The sequence below is a fragment of the Hirundo rustica genome, chromosome 4 (assembly GCF_015227805.2).
Source record: "Hirundo rustica isolate bHirRus1 chromosome 4, bHirRus1.pri.v3, whole genome shotgun sequence".
Taxonomy (NCBI): Eukaryota; Metazoa; Chordata; class Aves; order Passeriformes; family Hirundinidae; genus Hirundo; species Hirundo rustica.
In genome coordinates, this window is record NC_053453.1 from 29,049,686 (window position 1) to 29,076,848 (window position 27,163).

Here is a 27,163-nt window from a genome sequence, read left to right on the forward strand (position 1 = left end):
AACATCAGTTGTGTTGTTGCAGCTGTGGTAGATAACTTGTCTGTTTTAAATTTGACCTTATGTGAGTTGTATTTAGTGTTGCATAGAGATCAGCTGGAGATGGATTCTCTTTTTCTCCACAGCTCAACTGTATGGATTTCACAGCTGAGCAAGTTCTCAATCTCCCATGTGAATAGGATTTATGAGGTTAACCAGCCTCATCCATGAGTTCTAACCAAATCCTCTCACTGTTACGTGCCAGCTAACTAATGTTGCTTTGTTCCTTGGACCTTTGTTTTCAAATGTAGTAAGGCAGTTGGCAGGCAGCAGTACTGCAAGAACCCTTTTCCTTCTGAGAGAAACACTGGTACATCCATTTTTATGTGTGTCTTCCACTGTGCATTTATGTGCTAGTCATTGGCTGCTGTGAAGTCTGAGGTTTGCTCCAAGTATTTAACTGGGATCAGATTACTGTTGCACACTGTGTCTCATTTAGACTAAAATAACCGGAAGTAAATGGATAATCTTATAAAAATTGCTGGAATAGTTCAATAATTCTGTCCTTCTGATTAATAGCTACTTTGTGTTAATCAAGTTAAAAAAAAAATCCCAAGGAGCTTAATTCTTAGCTAGAAAAATGAGCTGCATATTTCAGGTGGATTTACATTTTTTTATTGCTGCTGATTTTAGTACCATCTCAATTTTTTGTACTAATGTGGCCCTTTTTGCAACTTCCCTATTGCCTGGTACAGAACAATCGGGAGGAATCTGCTGAGGGAATTTATGTGTCAAAGATTTTGGAAAATGGACCTGCAGACAAAGCAGAAGGCCTGCAAATTCATGACAAGATTATTGAGGTAAGAAAGAACACACACCAATGGATTAGTCTGTCATATTATCAGATTAAGAAAGGATTTGATGGTTTTCACCCTAAGTATGTTGTAATTTTCCAGTTTTGCTGTGTCTGAACATGATTCTTGTACACTTAACTTCCAGCTTGAACATATATTAGAATTAAAGACACAAGATGGATTTCTCCAATGAGTAATAAATTTACTGGTATTGGAATTAAGCTGATCTAGGTGAAGCAAAGGTATATGCTTCTATTGCTTTCTATAGCAAGCAGTAGAAGCATTTGAATGTGTTTCTTTTCATTAAGTTGAGACAGAAGACAAATGAATGACCAAAAATTCACACGTTTAGTGAAACTGATTTTGTCCTGTGTAGGGGCTATTATTTTCATGACTCTGGGATAAGGCAGAGAAGATGGTTTGGTAAGCACTGCTGTGAAACTTCTTAAGCAATTAGAGAAGTACTTTCTGCTGTATGATCAGAAGGAGGTTGTCACCGAGACACACAAAGCAGTCACATGCAGACAAGAGATTTTCGCAGAGGTTCTTCTGATCCATCTCCCAGCTGAAAGAGCAGAGAGAAGAGGACCCCTTTGTTTATTTTTTTACTTTTTATACATTTGTAGGTCTAGCAGAAGATTGGCTTTTTGGGGTTTCCATCCCTCAGCCTCAGTGGCCAGACGAATTGTCAGTTACAATTGTTTTCAGGTTAGAAATATGCAAACAAAGGACAGAGAATGAAAAACAAAGGATTTATTTATATTACTTCAGTGGGAAAGGTAGAAAACTGCTCTAATATTCTACAGTAACTAAAAGATCTGACTCCATTTATGAAAATCAAAAGGCTAATAAAAAAACTCAGAAAAACCAGAGTAACGGGAGGTCGTCTATTGTTCTCAGCTGGATCACTACAGGACTTTGATGGTCATGTAATATGCTAGCATAGAATTTTTAGTTTGTTCCTGCAATGTATGCAGTTTTTCTCATAAAACAACTATAAATAATAAAAGAAATCAGTAAGTAAGTTGGAAGAACAGGTTGATGTCTAGCTAACATATGTACCTGTAATTAGCCCTGTAAGAAATCTCAAAGGAGCAGTTTCCAACAGTGACTGAAGCAAGCTCCTTAGAGTGCTGCCAAGACAGCATTTCCCATCACACCTCTGACACAGCTCACAGTGACAGCACATACCCCTAGCTGCTGGGTTTGTTTAGGCCATGGCACTCCAGCTTTGCAAGTTTAGGGGAGGCTTAGAAGCATGATCTGAACTTGCCAGTGGGATGGGTGTTTGAACGAAGACACGTGAAACAAGTGGATTGGAAGACAAATGCAGTATTCTGCTGAGAGTTTCTTGTGTTATATCCCTGTTAAGGACTAAAAGTATAAGCTAAGAGTATTTGAATTCTGGCATTGCTCTTAGTGTCGGGAGCCTAGAGCAGTGTGTGAAATCAAATGAAAATTTTTTTTGGAAGAATAAAGCTTCTGCTTTTGCTGGCAGATAGATGCGTCTCTAGGAGACACCAAGTGGGCTGAGCAGAACTGAACTTGCATGATACCTCTAATTTCCCTGAGGTATACAGAAAGCTTTCACATCCGTTGTTGTTGGTTTGTTTGTTTGGGGTTTTTTTGTAACAGCAGCCTTATGCTGTAAAGATCTATTTTCTTCTGACATTGCTATTTCACTTACCACATTGTGTTCTGGGGTTTTTTTTTTACTGACCAGCTATGTATTTTCATGCATTTGCTCAGCACCTCTTGCTTGAATTTAATGTGCTTTTATAGTGCCTTGTTTTTTAAAGACAAAATGAAGTGGTTTTGGAAGAAGGAAGAAAAAAGTCACAAACCAGCATTTATTTAACATGAGGTCGTATCTCAAAATGTCAACATAATTGATGCTTGATTTTGACCCCTTGAAAAATTCTGGCTGCATAAAATCATACTGAAACAGATTTCAGGTCTATGTGATGTTATAGATCCAATCTAGTTATAAGTATTCATACAGCTCTGAATGGAGCACCATATTACTATGCAAAGCTTTGTATATGACTTTTGTATTCAGGCGGTCATTTAAAAATATTTTGAGTTAGGCCAAAATTTCTAGTATAAGTTTCAGTGTTTCAAAATTTATTAGACCAAAATAAAAGGAGGAGAAAATAAGTAATTATTCCTCCATGCTAGATACAGGAAGCAGCTGGAGTCAGAGCACTGAATTTTTCATTGCCCATGCATAGCTATCAGTGTCTTCTTGTGGGATGCCCTGCCAGCTCTGATGTGGTTTGTTGTGAAAGATCATTCTGAAAACCTTTGCCGTGAGGAAATAATCAGGGTGGTGTACCTATTTCAAAAATGTTGGCAAATGTATGGAATATGACTTCTGGAGAGAAGCTGATAAGAAGTGTGACTTCTTATTGTTTGCTTGTCACTTTCTTGGTGATATCATCTAATGGGTGATATTTTATGGGACCACTCTTCAATAAGCAAAAACAGAAGTGATGCCTTAGGAAGGCTTACCTGGAACAGAGACTGGACAGAGCACGAAAATAAGATATTTATTGAAAGGCCTCTGGGATCCACCTTGGGCAGGACAGGAGCCTAACCAAGGCTGCACCCAGGGTGGCCACCAAAGAAAGGTGGTGTCGGGGTCACAAGATCTTACATTTTTATAAGTTTTGGTCCATTTGCGTGTTGGTGTTTAATTGTCCAATTACAGCTTCAGGTTGTGGGGTCCCATCCTTCTTGTTCCTTCCTTCAGTCCACTGTTGTTTGTGTTTTTGGACTGCAAGTTGTCCTTGGTCTTCAGCAGGAAAAGGATTTGTTTTGTCAACCTACTCTGTGAAGAGAGCTTACTGGCACTTAATATGAGGCTCAGAACTACATACCTAAGCAGCACAGAATCTGAAAATATGAAAACTAAATCTTAAGGCATCAGAAGGAATTGGTGTTATTTGAAGAGCCTTTAATAGCTTAAGTAATTTGTTTGGCAATGGGATGCCCAGGGTGTTTTTAGCAATGTGTATCTAATGCGATAATGGACAGAACTATTCCGTTGAATCAGAAAATCTGTTCTCAAGTCATATTGCTAAATAAAGAAGGTAATTTGTTTCAGTGGTTTGTCACATGTTTAACAAAAATTAACTGCACTTGCTTGACTCCGCTGAGTTGTGCACATTTCAGATGACCATCTTGTGGGCAACCTAGCGCAGTAAATGGATTTCACAGTCCTGTGGCATTGGCAGATGGAATTGAGAGCCTAGGCTGGCAGACATAAGTCTACTACTTATGTACTACTACACAAGTGATGTTGCCTTTAATTATATATATCATTATCTATGTAGCAGCACTGCCAGATAATTAAGGTATTTGGAAGAATGCCAAGGGAAGGAATCAGATTTATTTATTGTGGTATTTATTCTAAGTGTAAAAGTGCCACGCAAATAGCTTGGGTTGCTGGAAGTTTTTGAGATCAGTGTGGCCAGGCCATAGACCCTCTGACACTTTCATTTGAAGAAGGTTGGTGTTTATTTGGCCCTTACCCTCAGGGGAGCATATTTTGTGCATGAGGACCTGAAAGCTGAAACAGCTGCCTGTGTGCTGGCAGGGTGGTGTTGCTTGAGAGTGGCAGGGTGACAGCCCCAGGTCCCCTGTGTCACGGGACTTCTGCTCTTCGTGGGGGAATGGTCACACGAACCTTGCTGATCGTTTTCACTGTTCTGATGAAGAGCAGGTTTCAGGCACAGCATTGCTCTCTTTAGTAAAGGTTAACACCTCTGTGAAAAAATTGCTTGTTTATACAGGGTAAAGCTGACCTGGGACAGTGATGTGCACAAGCAGCACTTTGAGATAGATGGATATATAGATTTTTTTTTTTTTTTTTCCTCCAGGAATGCTATTACAAGCCCCAGATGATCATTATTTGTTCATCAAGAATAAACCCTTATGAATTACTTCTATGTAGCAGGTTCCTGCAGATGTCATGGTCTTATGATGCTTTCAGAAGTTTTTGTCAAAAAAATCTAGCTCCCTAAAATTGACACTGCATCATGTTTTCAAGGACTACAGCTGTTCACATTCTGTAAAATGCATCTCATAAAACTAGATGCAGCATTGATATCTGTGAACAGGAAACCCTTTTATATGAGCAGTGGTATAAAGCCACCCGAGCTCTAGCTTTTGGATCTGTCTTCTTCCTTTCCACCCTGCCTCTGAATCCTTCAAGAGGAGACAAGAAGCAAGCAGTGCTCGGGGCTGTTTATTAGTCTATGCTAGTTCAAATAATTGTTTGCTTTGAGGAGAAAATTTTATTATTAAAGTATGTTTTTGTTTGTTTGGGGTTTTTTTGTTTGGTTTTTTTTTGTTGTTTTGTTGTGGGGTTTTTTGTTGTTGTTGTTGTTTTCTTTTCTTAAAAGAACATTATTTCATCAATTTAAGGAAAAAGAGCAACTGTTAATTAACATTGACAAAGTAGGTTTGCCAAATAACAAAACATCAATGAAAAACTGTGTGTGTGAATAAAAAGGGCTAGGTTGAAGTCCAAAATATTCATATGTGGAACTGTAAGCACATTTTTTGTTCCTTGGATTGCAAGGAAAAGACTTCTGTTCTTTAACTCTCAAGTGAAATGAGAATATTGTCCCTTCTGCATTTTAGTCAGTTGATTCTCATTAATTAATCAGGCATGATGGAGAAGAAGGGAAAGGAAAACATTTTTACTCTGGGATCTTTATGTGAAAAATAAGACAGATGGATTTATATACCATGACTGTGTATTTTGTTCATGCAGCCTGAGCTCCGTAAGTAGATGATAAATAAGGCTTCATCCTGTATTCCATGTTTCCTTTTGTTCTTTCCAGTTTTTTGGAGAGTATTCGCACAATGGCTTTGAAGCACATGTCAGCAAAGCCCATCTGAATAAAGATACAGTCTTAAGGTTTATCCTGGCAGAAGTAACTTACATCTGCTAAGTGCCTACACAGAGATTTTTTTAACTATTGCCAGACTGCTGACTGTGCTGTGTGTCAGTCTTGTGATGTTTTATCTTCTGCATGTTTCTGTCATTACGCTCACTATGTTGCTCAAGCAAAATCTTTGATACTAGTCATGTTTATTTGGCTAAGCATCTCCAGTGTCAGATGATGTCTGCAGAAGTAGTGAGTCTTAAAATGTCTTGCTGGGATCAGAGCCAGAAGATTTGGGATGACTTTGAAACAAAGCTGCACAAGATGTGGCCAGTAAGATCTGTGTTGGTAGCTAAGAAAACTTTATATTGCTAATTTTAATGGTGTAACTTTCAGTGCATCTAAATATGCCTTAGCTATATTAAGTTCTCTTAAATATGTAACAAATTCATAATAATATGTTGCAGGTAACCAGTTTTGGCACCTGCAATCATTAGATAACTTCTAATGAGTGTGAAGGATCCCTGACATAAATGACATAAATTAGTGAAACCACAGGCTTAGAAATGTCTCTAGAATCTTTTCACCTCTCCCTCACCTGCTGAGATATAGGGGTTTGGACACCTGAAATCTTTTATCTATGTGAATAAATTCTTAAAGTCAGGTGTGACCAGGTCTGCACAACTTCAGTTGAATTGGAGCTGCTGCCCCCACTGACTTCTTTACTTAACACAAAGCCTTAGAGTGCTTCTCCAAAATGCAAGAGATCTGGGTTGTGGTCTCTGCCCGAAAAGGATTGAATTTATCTCTCCAGGTAGCTGCACTTGTTACTAAGGCAGAGGCTCTCTTGTGTTAGACCAGCATCCATCCATCCTCCTCAAACAGAGCTTGATGCCAACCAGTCTTTAGAGAGTCAGGATTATCCAGTGGTAATCTGGTGTGAAATAGACACTAGTTCCAGGGAACTGTATCTGGAATACTGCTCCTCCCCCTTTCCATTTAAATGCTTGTGACAATACACAAGAATTTCCCTCTTTCTTCCACAGTCTTGTGTCTTACATGACACCTGGTTTAATGATACTTGCATTTCTAACTTCATAGTGCCTTGACTTTGAGAGGGGAGGTAGCAAATGCTGTTAGCCAGGAAATCATCTAGCTAGCTCACTTTTCTAAATGTGAAAGATAGGGTTGCCTGATTGAATAAATACCAGTAGTTAGGGTTTTCCTCCTCTGTGTTTCCTTCTCAAGCTGCAAGTGTTACCTGAAAGTATTACCTGCTGGTGGCCACTATCAAAAAGCCCTGAGGGTTGGATCTCTTGTAGGTGGAGGAACTTAGTTTTCAAGGTACTGTCTGTTCTTTGTAGGTGAAGGAACTTAGTTTTCAAGATACTGTCTGTTCTAGAAGCTGACCATGGTTATCCTAGAATGCCTGAACTTTGTAATTCATTGCCTGAGTTCACAGATCAGCAGCCTAAATTTGACTGGACTTGCTGCAGGTCTTGAGAGGTGGCTGCATTCCTCTCCATTCACTGAACTAAAATGCAAACATTGTGTTTAGCGAAACAGATTATGTTCCTTCCAAAAAGCACTTAAAATTCTAGAAATTCACTGTCTGTGTTTTAAAAAGAAAAATGCGACTTATTTTTCTGTGATCTAAAACATCTTGAGGTTTTTCTTTGTGGTGAACTATATTAGTCTTACTAAGACTTCATGAAATGCTTTCTGTCATAAAGAACAGGAAGAAATTAAACAAAATTATATTTAAGAAGTGGTGAAATTTGTGTAACAGAGTAATAGTGAATGACAAGATTTTATGAACGGAAATTCACTAATTCTCTTAGTTGACTGAATGAAGTCTTACATCCATAAGCAGGCAAAATATTATTTGATACTTTTTTGATACTTGTATAGCACAGCATAATGAAAAATTTCTAAAATGCTTTGTTTTCTAAGAGGGTGGGGTCTTTTAATCTACCATATAAATTGAGAACTTGCTGTGGATGTTAGAGAGGCCCAAGCTTGTAAAGGGTACATCCCGTCTGTATTTGCTTGGTCTTATACTCAGACAAACCAAGCACATGTGCAAGTATAATTCTGGTTATTTTTGTGGAAATATGTGTGCTCACAATGCTTTTATCTAAAAAATGACGGAAATGCCAAACGTAGTTGGAATATGACCACCAGATGAACTCTCCAACTCGTTTATTTGCAGAATTGGTATATTCGACAGATAAGGCAATGTTGGCCTTTTGAGAAGCCTCTTCAGGTTGTGAGTCATAGGTCTTGGTCATAGGTCTTTGCTCCCAGTAAGCAAAGAAAAATGATGTTGTGGTAGCTGGAATGGCACGAGGCAGATGGGGCAGAAGTAACAGTGCGAGAGTGTTTCTGAAATGTGACCCAGTGTGAAAGAAGTAAGAGAGTATGTGAAATGGAAGTGGTGAAAATCATCTTCCACCTTGTTTTTTATTCTACTTCTACCATGCTGGGAATTTGTTTAGGTGACTTAGGTTAGGCATGATGAAAAGAGGCTTCAGGATCTTGCATGTGCATGAATGTGCCTAACCCATGCTCTCCCAGGAGATTCTTGTGTTTTGCTCTGACTCTGGGAGAATCTCTACAACAGATGGATCGCTGTAGGAGCAGAAGAGAAAGAGTGAAGTAGAATGTGCAAGAAAAACAGGAAGCTTTACAGTTAAAGATTACAAAGCACCAATCTCAAGCTGACACAGAAGTACTTCCTAGTGCTTGCTCATAAATAGGAAGCATGGAAGAAATGGAGGGCATGTAGGAATAGGGATAACTGCACTGTGAAACTAGATCATCTGTGCACACTGTCTTGAACTCTGATAGGTAAATGAGGGGGAACAGTACTGGAGCAGGACTATGATAACTGTACTGGGTCTATAAGGTTAGGCAGTTGCTAAACTGGCAACTCAGAAGTGCTGTTAGGTAGGAAGGATTTTGGTTAACCTGTGGAAGAGCTGACTAATGTAAGAACCCATAAGATCCCATAAATGGTGTTGCTACCATGGGCCACAGATCCCTCAGCATCATGTGAAGGCCTGCTCACACCCGTCTCCTTCAGAAAGTATCTGATCTCACCCCTGAGGTATAATGTGTCAGAAATTTGGCAAGCTGGAGCTTAGCATCTTCCTAGATGCTCTGTTTGAGCTTGACTTTGCTACATGTCATCTTTCTCTTCCTTCCCATGAGTATTTTTGGGGTTTTTTTAAACTTAAAGGTAAACTTTGCAAAACAAGACTTAAGCATCCTTCCATCTTCCCCAGCAACTGGAGCAATGGAGTTTTATGTGTAGCTGAGGTAGTAAGTTTAGAGGAAATTCTTGTTCATGTGAGGAGGTGTTCATTAACCACTTTCAGGAATGCATTAAACAACTTGTCTAATATCTGTCAAATGCTGTTGCTTTCATTCCCTTCCCAGGAAAAGAGGAGCATATGTAGGGGAGTGTTTTGTGTAGGAATTTTCCAAATAATTGCATACACACATATTTACATGTTGGTGTCTATTTATTTTAGGGAGGTTAAGGTCATAGAAATGTATCTTTATTGCTGGAGGTGCAAGGTTTTGTGTGAAAACCCTACTCTTGGATCTTTCTGGGAACAGTCTTGGGCAGTCCTGAAGAAATCCATTCTCATCCATTGATAAGCCAAATCTCCATGACAATTGGGCTGTAGGTTGTGTACCATGGCCTTCATCTTGGTCTAAGTCTGTCTTACAGATGTGATGGACTCAGTGGTTGCTGTGGAGCTAAGTACCCTAACCTGGTGGACTGTGGAAATCTGAGAGGAGGAAATGCTTTATCCAATGACTTTTCCTTAGCCTGGTCAATTGCATAGAGAGCAGGAAAGGTCAGAAGCTTCAGAGAGGGCTTTAGGATGTATCAAGGAGAGCTAACCCTTTGAGGCTCATATGATCAAGACTAGTGGGAATAATTGATGGTAAGCCTAGCTGTGGAAAGCGCTGATGAAGTCTGAGACCATGCTGAGTTTGTTGCTTAGAACTGAACGATGTGCAGGGAAGCCATGTCTCTCACAGCACATGCTGCGGGCACCCAATAAGGTCTTGGCATTTTCAGAAAGTGAAAAGAGCGTTCTTCTGCCTTTCATGAAGGTTGCTCTTTGTTGTGGTTTAGACAACTTCACAGTTAGAGGAGTTGACAGCTTACATGTGTTGCGCGAATGCAGTGTTTTATCTTCTTAAGTCACTGAACTGATTGTTGCAATCCCAAGGATATGTGCTCCAAGAGCTTTGATCTCCTCTTTTTCTTAAACAGCTAGTTGTATTTAAAAGGAGCTGGTAATCACTGTTCTCTATAATTGGAGGTTGAATGAAAAAAGCCTTTAGTGTCTGCCAGTGCTGAAATGCTCTAGATGAAGTAATTATTCAAGGCTACACTTTAAAAATTAATAACGCAGTTTTTAAGAAGCTGTGAAATACAGCAATGTGTTGAATGGGAGAATGTTCCTCCTTAGAACTTTTGAATAGAAGTGGTAAGAACTCTTGGATAGGAGTAGTAAGAAGCATGTACAGCACTGTTTTCCAAATGCTTTGAAAATAGAAGTGATAATGTTAAAAAAAAAAAATAGGTAACTTCTCTGCAAAATGAAACATTCTGCAGCATTTAAAACCATACTGTTATGGAAAAACTAATTTTCAAATTGGCAAGAGCATATGTGGTTACTTCAAACCACCAACAGAGACTATACTTAGTAAAATCAAATATGCTAAGCAAAGTACATTTGTTTCTAATGCACAGACATTTTGGTAAATATATGCCCTGTTTGGAAATGCAAATATAATGTAATTTTACAACTTTGTATTAGACCAAACTTGATTGAATCACAGCTGCCACAGGAAAGGAGTGTGGAATGACTCAACACTGTTTCTTAAATCAAATTGTTTTGGAAGGCATTTTCTTTATGAAATATTGTTTACAAAATAAGTCATGGCTGCTATGTTTATTTACATAGAAAGTTTATGCATATAATTTACAGTATATGTTTTACATATTTTTTTTCTTTGAGGAAAATATTTGTCTTTCAAGTAGCAAGACTGGGAAATGGAGAGGGAATGGGAGAAATGACAGGGAAAAAAATTCAGAACTGTTGACATCCTGCTGATTTCTACTTGGTTTTTAAGTATGGAAAGCTTATTCGAAGATCACTGTATTCCAAACACCTATTAAATGGTTGAACAACTTTAAAATTGCATAAATTATGATTCTCTGTATCTAGAAGATGTCACCTAATGTGGGAGAAGCTCTGAAATGGGTTGATAGGAAATATGAGGGTTTTTCCCTTTATCCTACTTGGAGCATCCAGCATTTGGGAGACCCAGAGACTCAGAGCTTGCCCATCTGTTTCCAGGCACAGTCTCTCAGTCTTGCATTTGTTTCTTTAACCACCACACTGATCAAGAGGGTAAATATCTGAAGTCCTTCCAGCAGCTTGTGGGAAGAAGGCATGCTATTTTAAATGGAAGGGATTTGCTGTCTTGAGTGAATTAGAACATCTGGATCCCTACACTTCTCTGTTACAGTCTGATTGATTTAGGCTGGTCTTTATAACATGGCAAATATGGAGCCATATGGTCTTCATGCTGTCAGCAAGATTTTTGAGCACATACCTCTGCCTGCCCCCCAGCTTTCTCTGGTAGCTGCTACTGTGACTTAAAAATAAGTGTTCCAGAAACTTTCAGGCTGTTGTGCCCCTCTTGAGCAGATTATTTGCATTTTTTTGAGGGGTACAATGTCCAGTATTTGGACCAAAAAGCTGAATCCTTCACTTCCCCTGCAGTGCTCAGAGCCCTGATCCAAATCAGATGCCTTGTGCTAGTGCCAGATGTGTAGCAGCATTTTCTACCTTACATTTTAACTCTCTAATACTTCTAACTTGCACTTAAATTGCATGCTGTTTCTTTAAATTTCTCAAAAAAATCTCCAAGTGCTTGGCACAACCAGTTTTTAGTATGCTCTAATGTGTGATTATATGGAAAACTGACTGTTTTGAATAGTTTTTAAACTGAAATTAACTTTTTAGTTACCAAAAGAATGGTGTTAAAGCCATAGTGCTCTTGCTAACACACCTTTTAATTTTTTTTTTCTTTGAGTGGTAGGCAGAATAAGTATGATATTTATCAAAAATATAGGGATTCTTCTGTGCTTCCAAATACTCAAAATACCTTTTTTTTTTTTTTTTAAGAAGTATTTTTAATGATTTCTCTATTTTTCATTTTTATTTAAAAGTAGAGCAGGGAGAGTCTGAGTACTAGGAAGAATATTTCTATATTTTTTCAATATAAAAATAAACTGGAAGAAGGAAAAATGGTTCATATAATTTTTTATTTTTAAAAATCTGCTGCTAGAATTTCTCTTTAAATAGGTGTAGACCACTGTTTTCAGCCTTCTTTTCTAAGTCACTTAAGTACTGTACCCTTGCACTAAGAGTGTGGGTTTTTACGTATTTTTTGTTTCCTCCCTGCTATGAGGTAATGGAAATCTAAAGGATCTCTATGCATCACTGAGCCCAGAGGTTTTATCTTCTAATTAGCACTAACCATGGACAATATTTTAAAGATTTAATAACACAATGGCATTTCAGAATACCTTTCAGAGAGTGAACTGCTCTGACAATGCTGTTAAAAATATCTTAGCAGAGCTACTTAAAGAAGAAGGTTTTCATCTGATTCCTTAAACTCCTGTCTTGGTCAGAGCCCTGCAGTCCATTACTGCCATTCTACTGAGGGCATAAACAAGTGTTTCAGGGAGTTTTAGTGGAAAATGAGGAGCTGCATGGATACATTACTGACTTCTTGCATTGCAGTTCTCTCTCTTTAAAACCAAAAAAATATCCTCTCTTGCTTTCTTAATCAGAGTTCCTACTTAGTGTCTAATCACCCTATCCCCTCAAAGAATTTGTTATCTATCTATTCGGCTTTGAGCCATTAAAGATCTGTTCTGGCACAAAAAGCCTGAACTCCCAAATCCAGTTGAGAAGTTTTTCCTTTGATTCAGCCACTTAAAAAGGAAATTAGACTTTAGAGGCTAATGGACTAAATAGAGAAATGTATAGTAGACTACTACAAAACAGTGCTCTCCAATAATAAATTGCAAGCACCATCATTTGTGCTGCTTTTTCCAATTTTAAGTGATTTGAGTTTTCCCCAAATTCATGTTTTGTGTATTTTACCTATAAAGGATTGGCCAAGCCATGATGAATCCATGTTACTAAGTAGGAGAACAGTTATAAGTGATGTTCACCAGCCTGTGCCAAGCCATCTGCTTGATGTTTACTTTGAGTGCTGATCATGTGTTCTACAGGGTACAAAGCTCTGCAAAAAAGCCCAACAAACCAATCTAAAATTAGAACCTAGAGCACACAGGACACTTAAGATGAGATTCATACTGTCTGTGGATAAATATCTTAATATTTTATCATTCTCCAAATATTGAAGAAGAGTTAGGCATGTATTCTTTAGCAAAGGTGTTTTGTTCAACCTGAAATATTTCACTTACTGATGTCTGAGTTAGGATGAGATTGAGCTGAAGCGAATGTCAGTGATACATCTTAAACACTTTGGAATTTTCACATGCATTTTTAGTGCTTTTTGAGGTTAGACTGTTGAGATAAAATTCTTTCTACAGAGTTCTTCACTATAAAGCCAGAACAAACCTTATTGAATCTTGCATCATTCCAGAATAAATAAAATTTAAGAAGCAACAATATAATCTGGTTTATTCTTCTTTGTATATTATGTCTCACATGGGTCTGATATTCCATTCTTCTGGAATTATATATTTCACTAATTGAATGGAAGCTCATAATATGTAAAATGTCAGAATAAGTACAAAGAGAGAAATTCAGATTCTAAACTGGGTTTAGAATCCACTTCCTATGCTGTGGTACTCCTTTTGAGGTGGCCTGCTCCAGCTCAATTGTCCTAATGACTCAATGTTACATTTTTCATTAAACTAACCAAACAAAATAGGCATACAACAAGATCAAACCCTATTCCATGTTTCAGATATTTCAATTGCTAAATTTTGAATGTTGCTACTCAAAATCTGGCAGGAATTACCATAAAAAAAGATGCAACTTGAAACGCTCCAGTATGCCGTCCCTATTTCGGGACTAGCTTTGAAATCACTTAACATATGGTTTCATGTCATATCCAGTCTTGTTAATCTCTGCACCTTAGACTGGAATAAAGTAAGCCCAAGTGTTGGATGGCAGTCTGTGACCCCTGAGGGGGTGGTCCGTGTAGCTCTGGTTTAGCTGACTCTGCTGTAGCAGAAGGAACTTCTGCATTGCCTGAGAGCCAGATCTCAGCTTTGACTCTTCTCTGTGTCTTTTTTGAAGTCAGCAAACTCTCATGTTGGCAATTTTTGGAGGGGTCTGAGTAGGTGTTTGTAGAACCATGGTGATGGATTGTAACAAATGAAGATGCAGATGTGTGTTGAAATGGTTCAGGGCACCATCCACTGAAAGCAGCAGAGAGATGGAGTTTGTTCAGAGAAACAGACCGTGCAAAAATTGAGAGACTGGTGCTGTCCTTTTGACAAGAGAACAATAAAAGATATTGCTCAAAGTAAGAAATTTTTATCTGCACTTTTGTTGCTTTTGGGTTTAGTATTTTGTATGGAGATCTAAGATACAAAAGGGAAGGAAGTCAGCATGTTTTATCAAATTAAGTTGTAAAATTCGGAAGGCTTTTTGGCAAACGGTATTTTCATTAAAACTGTCATAGAAAGATTTATTATGTATTTTTACATAGAAGTGTATAATAAGTTTTTCTGAATGTTTGTTTGTTTATTTGTTTTGGTTTGCTTTTGTTTGTTTTGATTTGTTGGGGTATTTTTTAGACCAGGACTGAGAAATTAGGAGATGTTGGAATTGCTTCCTGCAAAATAACATTTTCTTTTCTTATTCATCTTCATTGATTTGTGTATCTAGAGTATATTCTGGAGTTTCATGGTTGAGTATTTCCATTCAATTTCAACAAGCATATCTGATCATTGAATGAGCGAATCAGGTTTTAGGATAGACATATGTGGGATGCATTGATTCTGAGGTTGCCTCTGTGGGGAGGCATTAAAAACTACATTTGGACAGAAATGTTGGCTGTAGAAGTATCTTGGAGCTTTTGGAGGCTACAGAGAAAACAGGGAATGCTTGGCAGTAAAAGCACAAACACCAGTGTAAAATATAATAATGAAATAACAATCTAAAAAATGAGTCAGACTAAAAGGAAGTTACAAATGTTTAATGTTCAGTATGAATATCTTAGAATACTTTTTAGTGGAAGGGCTTGTAGCATTTTATTTGATACAGTTAAGATATTAATAGGCTAGGATGTCAGACACAAAGGGATAATATAAAAGCAACAGCTGAAATTTTATCTATTAAACAGACTTTTTCAGTCTGATTTTTTTTTCTTTACATGGTTTTTCAGCTGTGCACTCTGGATGATATTTAACTTTCCCTTACAACAGTTTTCCAGCTTCAGCTGTTAGATGACTGTAAAACTGTGCTTTTGGGATGGGACTTAAATTTTTTTTTTACAATTTATGAGCTGTACCTTTCTGTATTCAGATGGCAACTGCTATTGGTTTTCAAACTACTGTTTTACAGTGAGGATTTGGAAGTGTTTAACATCCAAAAGGCACTCTGAGTAACAAACTAGAATAGAATAAACTATTTTCAGTTGGAAGGGACCTACTCCAATCATCTAGTCCTGCCTGTCCAATTGGACTGCCTGTCCAATTCAGTGCTGAATAAAAGCTAAAGCATGTTATTATTAGAGTCTCTTTCTCAAAGTCTAAAACTGTAATCACTTTAAATGATTTCTTTTTTTTTTTTAATGTTAGTGTATACATGAATACTGCAGTAAAACTTCAGTCTGCAGCCAAAGCACTATTAAATATATTTGCAGTAAGAAAGATCATCAGGATGAAGAAGGTGAATGATGACTGCCTTTTCCTCCCTTCTGTGCCATGCAGTTCAGAGTAATGCATGAAGAGCTGTGGGGAGCAGAAAAGACTGATTAACATACTCATTACTTCCTCCAGCAACACTTGAAGAAGTTGTGAGGCGTTTAAACTGTTTTGTAGAATTCTGGTAAATCAAAATTTCATGTCTTACTGCTCCAAACTGAAATAGTAATGCAGTGATCAGGGCTTTTCTCTTTGGGGATGATCAAGAAAGTTCCTGTGTTCTCCTGAGGTTACAGGTCTGTGTTAGTCTTTGAAAAGTTTTCTGGAGAGTCTGTGAGCAATTTTGGTGTTGGGGATTTGCATAGAGAAGCAAACTGCAGTGAAATAATCTACAAATGTGTACTTTGAGGTGAATCAGACACACTTTAACATTTATTTAAAATATTTCAATTGCCATGTACATAATGGCATGTAAATATAGAACAAATGGATGTTTATATGTATATGTAGTTTTCCGAAATCACCTGCCATCTGAGGAAGTTCAGACTGGTATATATCTTTGCATTTAATTTTTAAAGTTAATTAAAAAAAAAAAAAAAAAAAAGATGTTTCCAGGCAATTTGCATATTAGGTGAAAGGTTTTTGGGGTTTTTTTGGTGGTCTTTTTATTAATTTTTTTCAAAAAAGAACAATCAGCGCTTTTTGAATCTTAAATAAACACAAATGCTCTATACTAATTGAAAGCCATAGGCAAATGCAAAGAATAGGAGACCAATGTGTTTTCTCCTTACTTCATACTTTTATCTGAAATCTTACTGTAGTAAATATTTCTTACTTCATTTTGAGAACAGAGAAAATGTTTTCAGTATTTCTCTGTAAAATCCTGCTGAAAATATTTCAAAGTTTGTGATTCCTTCTTTCACACCTGTAATCACTTCTGTTTTTCACATGATGCTCAGACCACTGCATGTTAATGGTAGTTAGCTGAACTGAAAAAATCGTGACACTTGTATTTCTCTTTGTTTCCTGGACACTAACTCTGTTTTTCTTCTCCTCTGCTCATGCACCTGCCATCTTTTCTCATGTTCCTGGTGCAGAACCCTTCAGCTCTGAGTCAGGGACCGCAATGATCTGAAAGAAACTATTATCTGTTCTTATTTTTTATGCACTTGTTGCTGTTTGATAAGGCTCTTAGAGAAGGTGTTTGAAGTCAAGGGCCAGATGACTGAAGCTGTGAGCTGCTCTCAGTAAGTTCAGTAAGAAGAGGAAGGTGGTCATGCTCCTGTGGGAAGAGTGAGGCAGGAGACAGTAGGGGGGACTTGCAGCAGCAACTGGAGAACAGTCAAGCACTCCCCAGTCTTGTTATCTGCAGATCTATTATATAGTTAATTAATTAGTTTAATTCTTGTCGTCTCCTTATCTTCTGTGATCTTAATTGCTTGGCAAAGACTTTGTTTTACTGCGTCAGGGTTTTTAATACTGTCAGGATTTTGCATTGAGAACCTGACATTGATTGAAGTTTTACCTTATTGTTTTCTCCCTTTTTACATAAGTAAAGTCAAAGCACAAGTGAAAAAGACTTCACAGCATTGCCAGGTGGAGAGGTCTTGGATAGTTCCTGATATTTGAGTTGCACTGTTAGTATAGAGGCAGGTTGAAGGGCAGCTGGTGGAGTCTGTCCCATGTAAGCTTGTTCAGAGATGATTTCTCTGAAGAAAACCCAGTTGTTAGGGATCTAGGCTCAAACAGTTGGAGCTGAAAGGCTCTACCAATGGATAATAAATAACGCTGTAGAGCAGAGCCATGACTGCTACCCATTGACTAGCTGGGTATTGTATTAGTGACTCTGCCCATGGAACACTTGTTTATTGAAAGTAGTCACACAGACTCCTTGCTATACCTGAACAGATGCATTAAGAAACAGAGGACATCAGCAAGATGAGGACTGTCACAGGATCTGCCTCCTTTTTCCTCAGTGATGTGTTACACACTGCTGCTTAAAGAATAGTATACTGGGTGCTCAAAGGCTACTGCTTATGCAAATATTTGCAATAGTAGTGGACATGATTCTATAAAACTGTTCTTGGTTGGTTGTAGACTTAAAAATTTGAATGACTGTTGTACAAGCTGACTTGTGGTAAAATGCTGACTGGCTATATTAGTATATTTCATTCATTCTTTCCTCACTTTGAATGATTAATGTATTGATGAATGAATTTGCCCTTTCAGTAACAAGTGCCTCCTCCTTCAAAAAACCAGTGTGCATAATTAATTGAATGCATGCATTTGTATACACATGCAAACTGCATCCTAGTCTTCATTTTGATGTAACCCACCCCATTTCATGGGAAGTCTGAGGTCTGTGTCGTTTCACCCTAGGTGCTGAGTGTTGCAAGTGGCTGACCTGCAGGAAGTGCCTGTAGGTGTGAAATGGAGCTGCTGTGGTGGAAAGGCTTCCAGGAGCAGCTGGAAGCTGCTGTGGTTCTCTGTGGCAGCACCCATTGCCATGGGCAGCGTTGCCATTAGAGTCAATCTGTGCTTGCTCCCAAGGGACTTGTATGTGGAGACAAAATGCACAGATCCTTGGTTTTACATATATAAGCAGATTTAATATGTTAGTAGATTTGAGACTGATAAAGGGCCATAAAAATAGAGAAGCTTGGTTAATGCACAAAGCAATATTATTTAGATTGTAGTGAATAGTATCCTCTGATTTTGTGTGCTGTGCTGCAGCTGTGGTAACCAAAAGATGATGGCTCTTCCTCTGGCCTCCCATGCTTAGGTGTGGAGTATAGCTCACCTGCTGAATCTACTTTTGCGAGTGTTGAAACTGCTTGGGAGGCAGTGCTATAACCTATCCCTTCCTATGACTCTTCTACTGATTAATTTTTGCTGATCTTTGTATCTAATCAGAGCTTTCACAGCGTGTGTTTTGTCATTAAAGAGTTCAGGGAGTTTTCAAAAGCAAGATCTACAGGCCATGGTGCGTAATGCTAATGCAACAAGATTGTGACTTCCTCATAATGCAAGCATGCCTCCTTACCTCCTCTTTTTTGATCTACTTTATTCAATAATGTTAGCTGCCAGTGATGTTTAACTAGTTTAATTACTGTTGTTGATTCTGTCAGGAAGTTTCCTTGGATTGAAGCAGGCAGTTTCTAATCCAAATGTTTAATATTGGCTCATGGTTGATTATAGATTTGAAAATACTGTAAGAGTCTGGGAAATCCAGATAATAACACTTGATAGTAGTTTTAATGCCTAATCAAACTGAGTATTTTAATTTACATATATTTCCTGAAAATCCAGCACTGATTGAGAATGACAAGAATTGATTTCAGATCCTAGGGGTCCTTTGAAAATTAGGAAACAATTGAGTTCTCTGGGTGTGGAGATCCAAAAAACTGGGAGACAAAGCTATGCTGTTGAGTCATCCAGTGAATCAGATTTACCCATTGATAAGGAATGGGTTAATGAATGTGTTTAAAAAAAAAAAGACTTGGAGAGCGAATTGAGAGAACTTATGCTGGTGAGTCAAGACCTCAACTGCCTTCCTTCCTGCTCCATCAGCCTGCCATGTCAGAATCCTTAGCTGGGTTTTTGGGGCCATTACCTGCAGTGTCTAACCTACATGTTTTGCCTGCAGTTAGTTCACATTTACAGGTTGGTGTGCAATGTACTATAGTCCCACTGCAGGGTTGATCCGCTGTTCCTGTCAAGGGCTGTCAGTTGCTGGGAGTATGCCATTTATCCAGTCTTTAAATGGCTCTCATTTACGGTCGAGGCCCTGGAGTGCTCTTCTCCAAGGCTGTGCAGTCAGCTGCTGCCTGCTGACTTTGGCCTTGCCTGCTTCTCATGAGCCAGGAGCCCTGTGACCTTCTTCTCAGGGCCCATTCTCTGCCCAGCCTGTTCTTGTGCTTGGGATTGCCCTGACCCAGAACCTTGCACTTGGCCTTGTTGAACTTCATGAGGTTTGCACAGACCCACCCCTCAATCCTGAGGGTCCCTCTGGTTTCGTCCTTTCCCTCCAGCGTGCTGATCACACCACATAGCTTGGTGTCAACATGTCCTAGGGTAACTTTATGATGCTTGTATCCCCAATCGTCTGTTCTGTTTGTGCTGTATATTGGGTCCTGTGCCTTTAAGACTGGTTCTAAGAGCAAGGAGAAGCGCGGAGTTTGTTTTGAGAAAACTGCCCGACTCCTCCACATTCTTCTGCAGACTGGGTGTTCAGCGGAGGCTTGGAGAGACTGCAGGACGGAGATCTTTTTTTTGCTTTTAGTTAGTTTCAGCTAGCTAGGGCAGAGAACTTCCCTGGACTGGTTTTTTTTACCTTTTTCTTGGAACGGTTTAAACCTGCTCTGGACTGAAAACCCAGGGGAGCACTGGGGGCTGCACCTGCGGCCCACCGGGGCCTGGACCTCGGCATTTTCCAGCAGCGCCGGAGAGACTGGGACTGAGGAGAGACTGAGAGAGAGCCGAGCTACACCCACGGCAAGGACTTTCTCAATTTGCCATCTCACTCCAGAAGGAGAGGTTTTATTGTTTCATATTATTCATTCTTTATACTTGTATGCACTTCATTTGTTTAGTAAAATAGTTTTTTCACTTTTCTCCAAAGGGTTTGTTGTGTTTTTTTTTACCGGACCGGTTGGAGGGAGGGGCCACTTGGGTTTGCTTCCTTAGAGGGATCCTATACAGGGGTTTTCTCCCAAATTTGTCCCAAACCAGGACACAACAGCAAACCTGCTGAGGTGCACTCGACGACAGTCTGTGTCCCTAAAGGCATTAAACAGTACTGGTCCCAGTGCAGACACTTGAGGGTGTGTATTCACAATACACTACATATACACAGAAAATGTTATAAGACGTGTGCCTATATAAATGTATGTATTAACATTTCTGGATCTGTCTTGTAAAATCACAGTGAAAACTATGCAATGTAAAACCTGTTATTTCTACTGAGACTTCACTCTGTGCTTGTTTGTTGATAGACCTCTAATCCACTTACCCATGTATAGCTTTTGAGACCAGATAAGTGAAATTGCAATATTAGCAATTAGCAATCTCAGTGTTAAATATTTCCAGAGGATTTCTTTTTGCAAAGGCAGGTTGCCAAGCATCATTACAGACGGTCTGGTAATGATATACTACCTTTAAAAGGATTAATTTCAGGAAGAACAAACAGAATTGATCACAGTGTTCCCTTTAGAAGATTTATAATGAAGTAAAATTTTCTAATCACAGGCAAGCATGCATGTCTATTTTTTCCATTTGGAACTAGTAATATCTTATTTCTCCTGTTTATTGAAAGACTGAAAGTGTTGTAAACTTTCCTCAATTTTTGTTTGAAGTAAGTCTTTCTTTAACCTGTACCTTTTCATTTTGGTCTAGTTAGCCAAAATTTGAACTAAATGGATATTATTAAAATAATGAAGATTTCTGGAAGTTAAACTCCACAAAGAAATCAAACCACCTCTTTAAAAATTGGATCTGAATACACTGTATTTTCAGAGTTGTTTCCAAGAAAGTCATCAAGCAAAACAGATCAGAAAAGATCTACTATATTTAAGATAAAGAAACCTAGAAAATAATGAAGAGAAAAACACTCTTCAGATCTTTTAAAGATCAGAATGAAAAATAGGGGTTTTTTTATTATTTTAATGTTATTTTACAAATTTCAGCTGTTAGTTTTTACAGGGTTCTACCTAATGTGATTAAGCTGGACCACTTTATATTACCTGTTAAAGTGAGAGTAAATATTTTTATTCATTTACTTGAAAAACAAGATATCAACCTATTTTGTGTAGATACCATTCAGAACATATTTGTGGACTTGTATAATTGCAGCTTAGTGAAATGATTTATATTCTTGTGAACCATTCAGCAGGCTATTAATGGCACTTTTGTAAAATGAGCCAATAATCATATGTCTGAGATTTGTTTCCCTTTATTCATTAATGTCATGAGAATAGACAATAGCTTGAACTGAAGCAATAATAACAGCATGGAGCTAGACAGTGTGAATCCTGTGTTTGAGACTAGCATGAAAGGTTATTATCCACCCTTTCCTTAATCTGCCTCTACCAGAGAGCACACAGCATTTCAAACTCTTTTCCCTCTCTGGAACAGTGACACCCAGTCATTGTCATCTTGCCATTTACTTTTCATAATATTGGTCTTGCAACACATTAAGGAAATTCACAGTTTGATGAATTTGCTTTTGGTTTAACTTTAATTAACTGCACTACTGATTGATTGGTCCAAAGTTTTCATGCTTTTAAAATAAATATTTTGAAAACCTAAGATAACAAAAAAACCAAAACAAACCAAAACAAAAAAACACAAAAAACAAAACAACAAAAAAAACCCCACACAAAAACAACAAAAAAACCCCAAAACCACACAAACGAAACAGAGTAGCATTATCTGAATATCTTCTTAATTTTTCTGATATCGCAACAAAATAAATATACTGGATTTTATGCATGAAGTGACATCTTGTAGCTGTCTGCATTTAGGAATATGATGTAAGTTCCTACTTAACACAAAACTTTTTTTTTTTTTTTTCTTCTGAAATATCTTTCGTTTCCTCCAAACACACACACACTGCCTTTACCTGTCCACATGAAAGTCTCCATTTCATGACTTACAAGTAAGGATAGCCTCTTGCCGTCAGCAGAGAAGCCTAAAAACTTTGCTTCTGTTTAAGTGTTTCTGTGTGTCAAGTGAAAATAAATACTGTTTCACTGTGCAGCAATTGAGCCTTTGGAGCAGTTAGTTATATATTTCAGACTAAATTAATTGTAACTGGAGTTGATATCTCAGGATTTATCTCATATTGGAATGCATAGAGGATCTAAAGACATACTAAAAAAATTACTCAAAAATTCATTTTCTTGAGAAAGAAAAAATAATACCCTACAAAACTAACTCATAGCAATTTCCAAACCATTATATTTAAATTGATAGATGTGACCATAACCAGTCTGAAAGAAGAGTGTGGACTCCTGTTTATGTCAGTAGTGGCTGAATCTGTGTTTTGACATGCAAAATTTAGTTTGCAGTGACCATATGTATTTTGAAGAAAAGCATTCTAGCCCTGTAGTAAGTAATATGAAATGTGTCCCAGAAATCCTTCTGTTGAAAGAAGCAGGGGGACTGAATTTTGGTAAGGAAAACCAGAGCAGAGTTTGAATTTTGTTCTGCTTGTATGCAGTATCAAATGGTACCTGGGAAGTTACAGCTGGAATTTTCCGTGCCTGGAGCTGCAAATCAGATTTCTGATTTCTCCATGTCACTGTATATTTCCTATTTTTCACCTACAGCATTTATTGAGAAAGGGAGCTGCTGTGAGGACCCCTGCCTGGCCTGAGACCATGACACTTGGTCATGAAAGGCTTTACAATTCTCTGTTTATAGAATCTGCTTGTGTCGTAGATAGTGGCAGTATTTTTCTGTTCTTTTACTTTGCCTTTGAGCAGTGGGTTTAGAGTAACATTTTTCTTGTAGCCTAAAAAGATACATTTTTTCAAACTCCGTGTTAGACTAGTGCTCCTAGGGAGGAGGAAGCACAGTCTTTTATGAATAAAACCTAAATAACTCATAAATATAAGGACTAGTCACAATCAGATCCAAGTTCTTGTTTTGTCAGCCCAGTATTATTCTAATCCTTGTTTTATCTGCATTTTAACCTGTTGTGCTGAATGATTCTTTTACCCCACACTACATTCCTGTACGGAGCCACTTAATATGTTTTGTGATTGAAGACTTTGAAGTTCTACACCAAACTGAAAACCTTATCTTACAAACACCAAAGACATTGTCTAGAATACAGACAAATTTTCATTCCAGCATTTTTCAAAACCACCATGATAAATTACTTATTATGTTTAATTTCACTTGGTATAAATGAGAAAAAAATCAACAAAGTAATAGGGTAAAACACCCTCAAAGGCTATGAACTCCACTGTGAGCCTCTTCCCAGCAGAAGCTGGGAGAGCTAACTGGGGAAGGAATGTGTTTGCTCTATTCTGACTTTTTCCCTTTCTCTGGAGGCTGATCAGCTGCAGAACAGACCTTGAGCTTGATGGTCCTTTGACTTCAGTCAGCACAATTCTTATGGGAGAGTTTGTGTTTGCTGGGGTTTGGTCAAGTCACGCTCATTAGCAGTCAAAGCTGCTGCCCAGGGTGCATCTGCACCAGAGCCCAACATCCTCCAGTGACAGCTGGGCTTCCTGCCCCAGCTCCGCCTTGACTGTGTGATCATAGTCAAACCCAAATGTCTGTTTTCCTATTGTAAACCCATGGTAACCCTGAAAAAAATCCATGTTTTCTGTAGGCCACTCTTTCCAGTGCCAAGGATTTAAATTTTCCTAGTTAGCCCCACATGATATCTATGTGGATGTTTGTTCGCTTTTTAGGTTTAAGTTGGCTAAAAAAAACCCACAAAAACATTTTCTTTGTTGGGGTGTTACTAAAAGTATTAAAGCAATTTAATGTTTTTTTCCTAATTTATCATGTTTAATAAAACTTCTTTTAAAGGCTTGCTGATGAACATATTCTCTTCTGAGGGTTTTGTGGGTTCTGTGTTTTGTTGGGGTTTTTTTCTGGATGAGGTTATGTGTGTGTGTTTTGTGTTGCGTTTTAGTAATGTCCATAGCCTGTTTCAGATAAACTAGGCACAGTAACTTTATTCTGTTGAGAAGGCTACACTCAAATTATACTTTACATTCTGCTGAGCCAAATGCGCCACAATGATTTAATACATAATTGCTCTTTAACTTACTCCTAAAATCTTGAGTGCAGATACTGGTATTAAAGTAGATGTAAGGGAGTTTTTTTTCTGGTGATAACTGAGAATGATGAGCAGTGGCAAAATTCTCTAGTATTGAACACCTGTTGAGTTTGGAAGCTATCTTAGAAAGAATCCTAAGGGCTCTCATTCTATGTCTGCTGACTTCAGCACACTTCTTAAGGCTGATGTTTCACTGATACTATTGGCATAAACTAAAGGAAAAAAGCCAAAGGGGCTGACATCCTGCAGCACTAGACACTTCATAGTGTGCACTGGGAAAGTTTGAGAAGGCACAAGCAATGCAAAACCAGCCTACTGTTGACTCAGTTATGGGGAGTGATAGCAAAAGAGCAATGACACTGATAAATGATGAGGCTGATGTTATTTTGTGTCTTGGGCAGGAGTGTAATTTGTCATTAAAGAAAAAAATCCTGTAGAACAGTTTATAAATTATGCCCTCAGATTCACTGGAAATGTTTTTCTCTGCTCCAAAACCCCTAAGTGTTTATGATGCGTTATTCTCACAGTTCGTGATTAAGAAGGATATGAATACACTGTAGTAAAATGTATCAGGATCTGAATGGATGGCAAGATGTCTGTATTACAGAGCTAAGAGCATTTGTGTCTGTACTGCGATAGCCAAGCTGTTATGTCACTTAATGTATGAAAAGTTAGACTGATGGGAAAGTGCATAGCACATAGAAACACTAAAATATCATTAAGAAGAGACAGGCAAGTGAATAGTTTTAGGGACACATATTGTAACTCACCAGACTTCTGTGGTAAACCTTTGTTAGAGAGAATTGTCTTCTGAAGGCCTTCAGAGTGGTTCAGTAGCCAAACACATTATCAGATGTATGATGTTTCCTAAAGTTAGAAAAACATATATTTCCATCTTGTAAGCAATAATTAATAATAGTCTACAGAAGTTAAAGAATTATTTGACTTTCTATTTCTAAAATAACATTTTGTGATTATAGGTTTTTAAAAAGTAAAAGAGAATGTTTACTATTTTCAACTCTCACAATGATAAATATAATTATCCTTCTATGTCTGTTAAAACTCAGGTCAAGATCTGCTTGCCTTCAGTTTGGAAGAGACCAGTTAAAAAACAAAACAACCTCTTGAAATCTCGATTGGTTCAGGGCTCTAATTTGCAGTTCATGGAATCTACTGAAATCAGAGATGATTATTTAACCCTATGACAGATGGAGCCAGGATGTCTGTATCATCAAAGAGAGGAAAAATGAAATGTGAGTGAGCAGAGAAGTCAGTAAATATGAGAATAATTGGAGTGGGCATGCAGAGGGAGTAAGGAAAGATGCATTGCTGACACTTTTTTTTAGCCATCATCTTTGAAGCCAGCTACTGGTCTGTGTAAGTGACCTCTACAGCCTAAGCTGAAAGAGGTTAGAGGGTTAGATAAATGCCTAGTTCCATATAAACCTTTCAGGAACACCAATCCCGAGCATTTTTTACAATGACAAGACAGATGTGCTTCTTGCAGAGGATGAACTAAATTATCTGAATTTGTCTTTTACAGTTTGACTTTGGCAGTAAGGGGGGAGTTTTTAATATACTTTGAAGGTTTCCTCTGGCTTCTGTTAGTAAGTACACTCATCTGGTTACCAAAAAAAAAAAAAAAAGTCTTTATTAAATATTTTATTAAATTCTGTATCTTTGAAATGCTGAATGTTGCTCATTATTGGAAGCATGAGGCAGTTAAGATAGCTATGGACTGAACTCAGGCAGTCAGGTTATAACATCCTTTTAACTATGGGAGATGGCACTTTAAACTAATTACCTAGTCTATAGTACTCCCACTACAAACCTGTTCCAGAACCTTGTTTTGTTGGTGTGGTAGTTGTAGATGGTCTACCAGTTTCCCCAGTAAGTGATTTTATAGCCATCATTGTCAGTATCAGCCTTTTAGCTTAAATGAGTCCTGTCTTTCTAGAGTTTCTTGCTACAGTAATTTTTAAAACTCAGAGCTTTTCTTGATGTTGGTACATCAAACAAAGCAAGTTCCTCTGTTTTTCTTGCAAAATTTAGAATTGGGTCTTTGTCTAGGCAAGAAAGTTGGGCTAAGATGAAGTATAATGTTGAATTAGAGTAGGAATTAGGACAAGCTGAGTAAGATGTACTGGGAATTTCCTTCTGGATAGTAAAAGCTCTTGTATCATCTATTCACCTCCCTCCTTTCTGGTGTTTAGAGTAGACAGAGGATTCTGTGTCCTTCCATGACATGGATGTCAGTACCTGTCTGTGAAACCTCCTGGTGGAGTGTTTCTGTTGCCCTCCTGATAATGCTGTGGAGCTCAACACCTCCAACAGTCCTCAGTTAGACTGAAAAGAAAAAGATTAGTGTAATGAATCTGAAAATCACTGCTGTTGGTACCTGTGAAATACGTGATACTAGATGATAGACTTTGAAGTAGGGTGGTTTTCAATCTCTTTTTAAACTTTTGTCATTTTTACTAGTTTTATACATTATTTATACTGAGAAAAGATGAGGGACAGAAGCTGAAAACTCAAGTAAAAACTCAAGTGAAAACTCAAGTAAAGTAATTGTCAGACTTCTAAATTCTGTGAACATACAGCATAATTTGGCCTTCAGTTATGGGACTACAGCTGTGGGATTTTAGAGAAAAGGGGTGGTGGTCTGTAGAGTTGAACAGATTATGCTAGA

The 27,163-nt window shown here is 38.0% G+C and overlaps 1 protein-coding gene across 1 annotated transcript in view; it reads left to right on the plus strand.

Moving 5' to 3' along the window:
- The window catches only part of PDZRN4 (PDZ domain containing ring finger 4), a 236,764-nt gene that overhangs the window by 6,107 nt on the left and 203,494 nt on the right, over positions 1-27,163 (plus strand). The window contains exon 3 of the mRNA XM_040062120.2: positions 732-836. Coding sequence (XP_039918054.1) covers positions 732-836 — 105 coding nt within the window. The remainder of the gene's footprint in view (positions 1-731; positions 837-27,163) is intronic.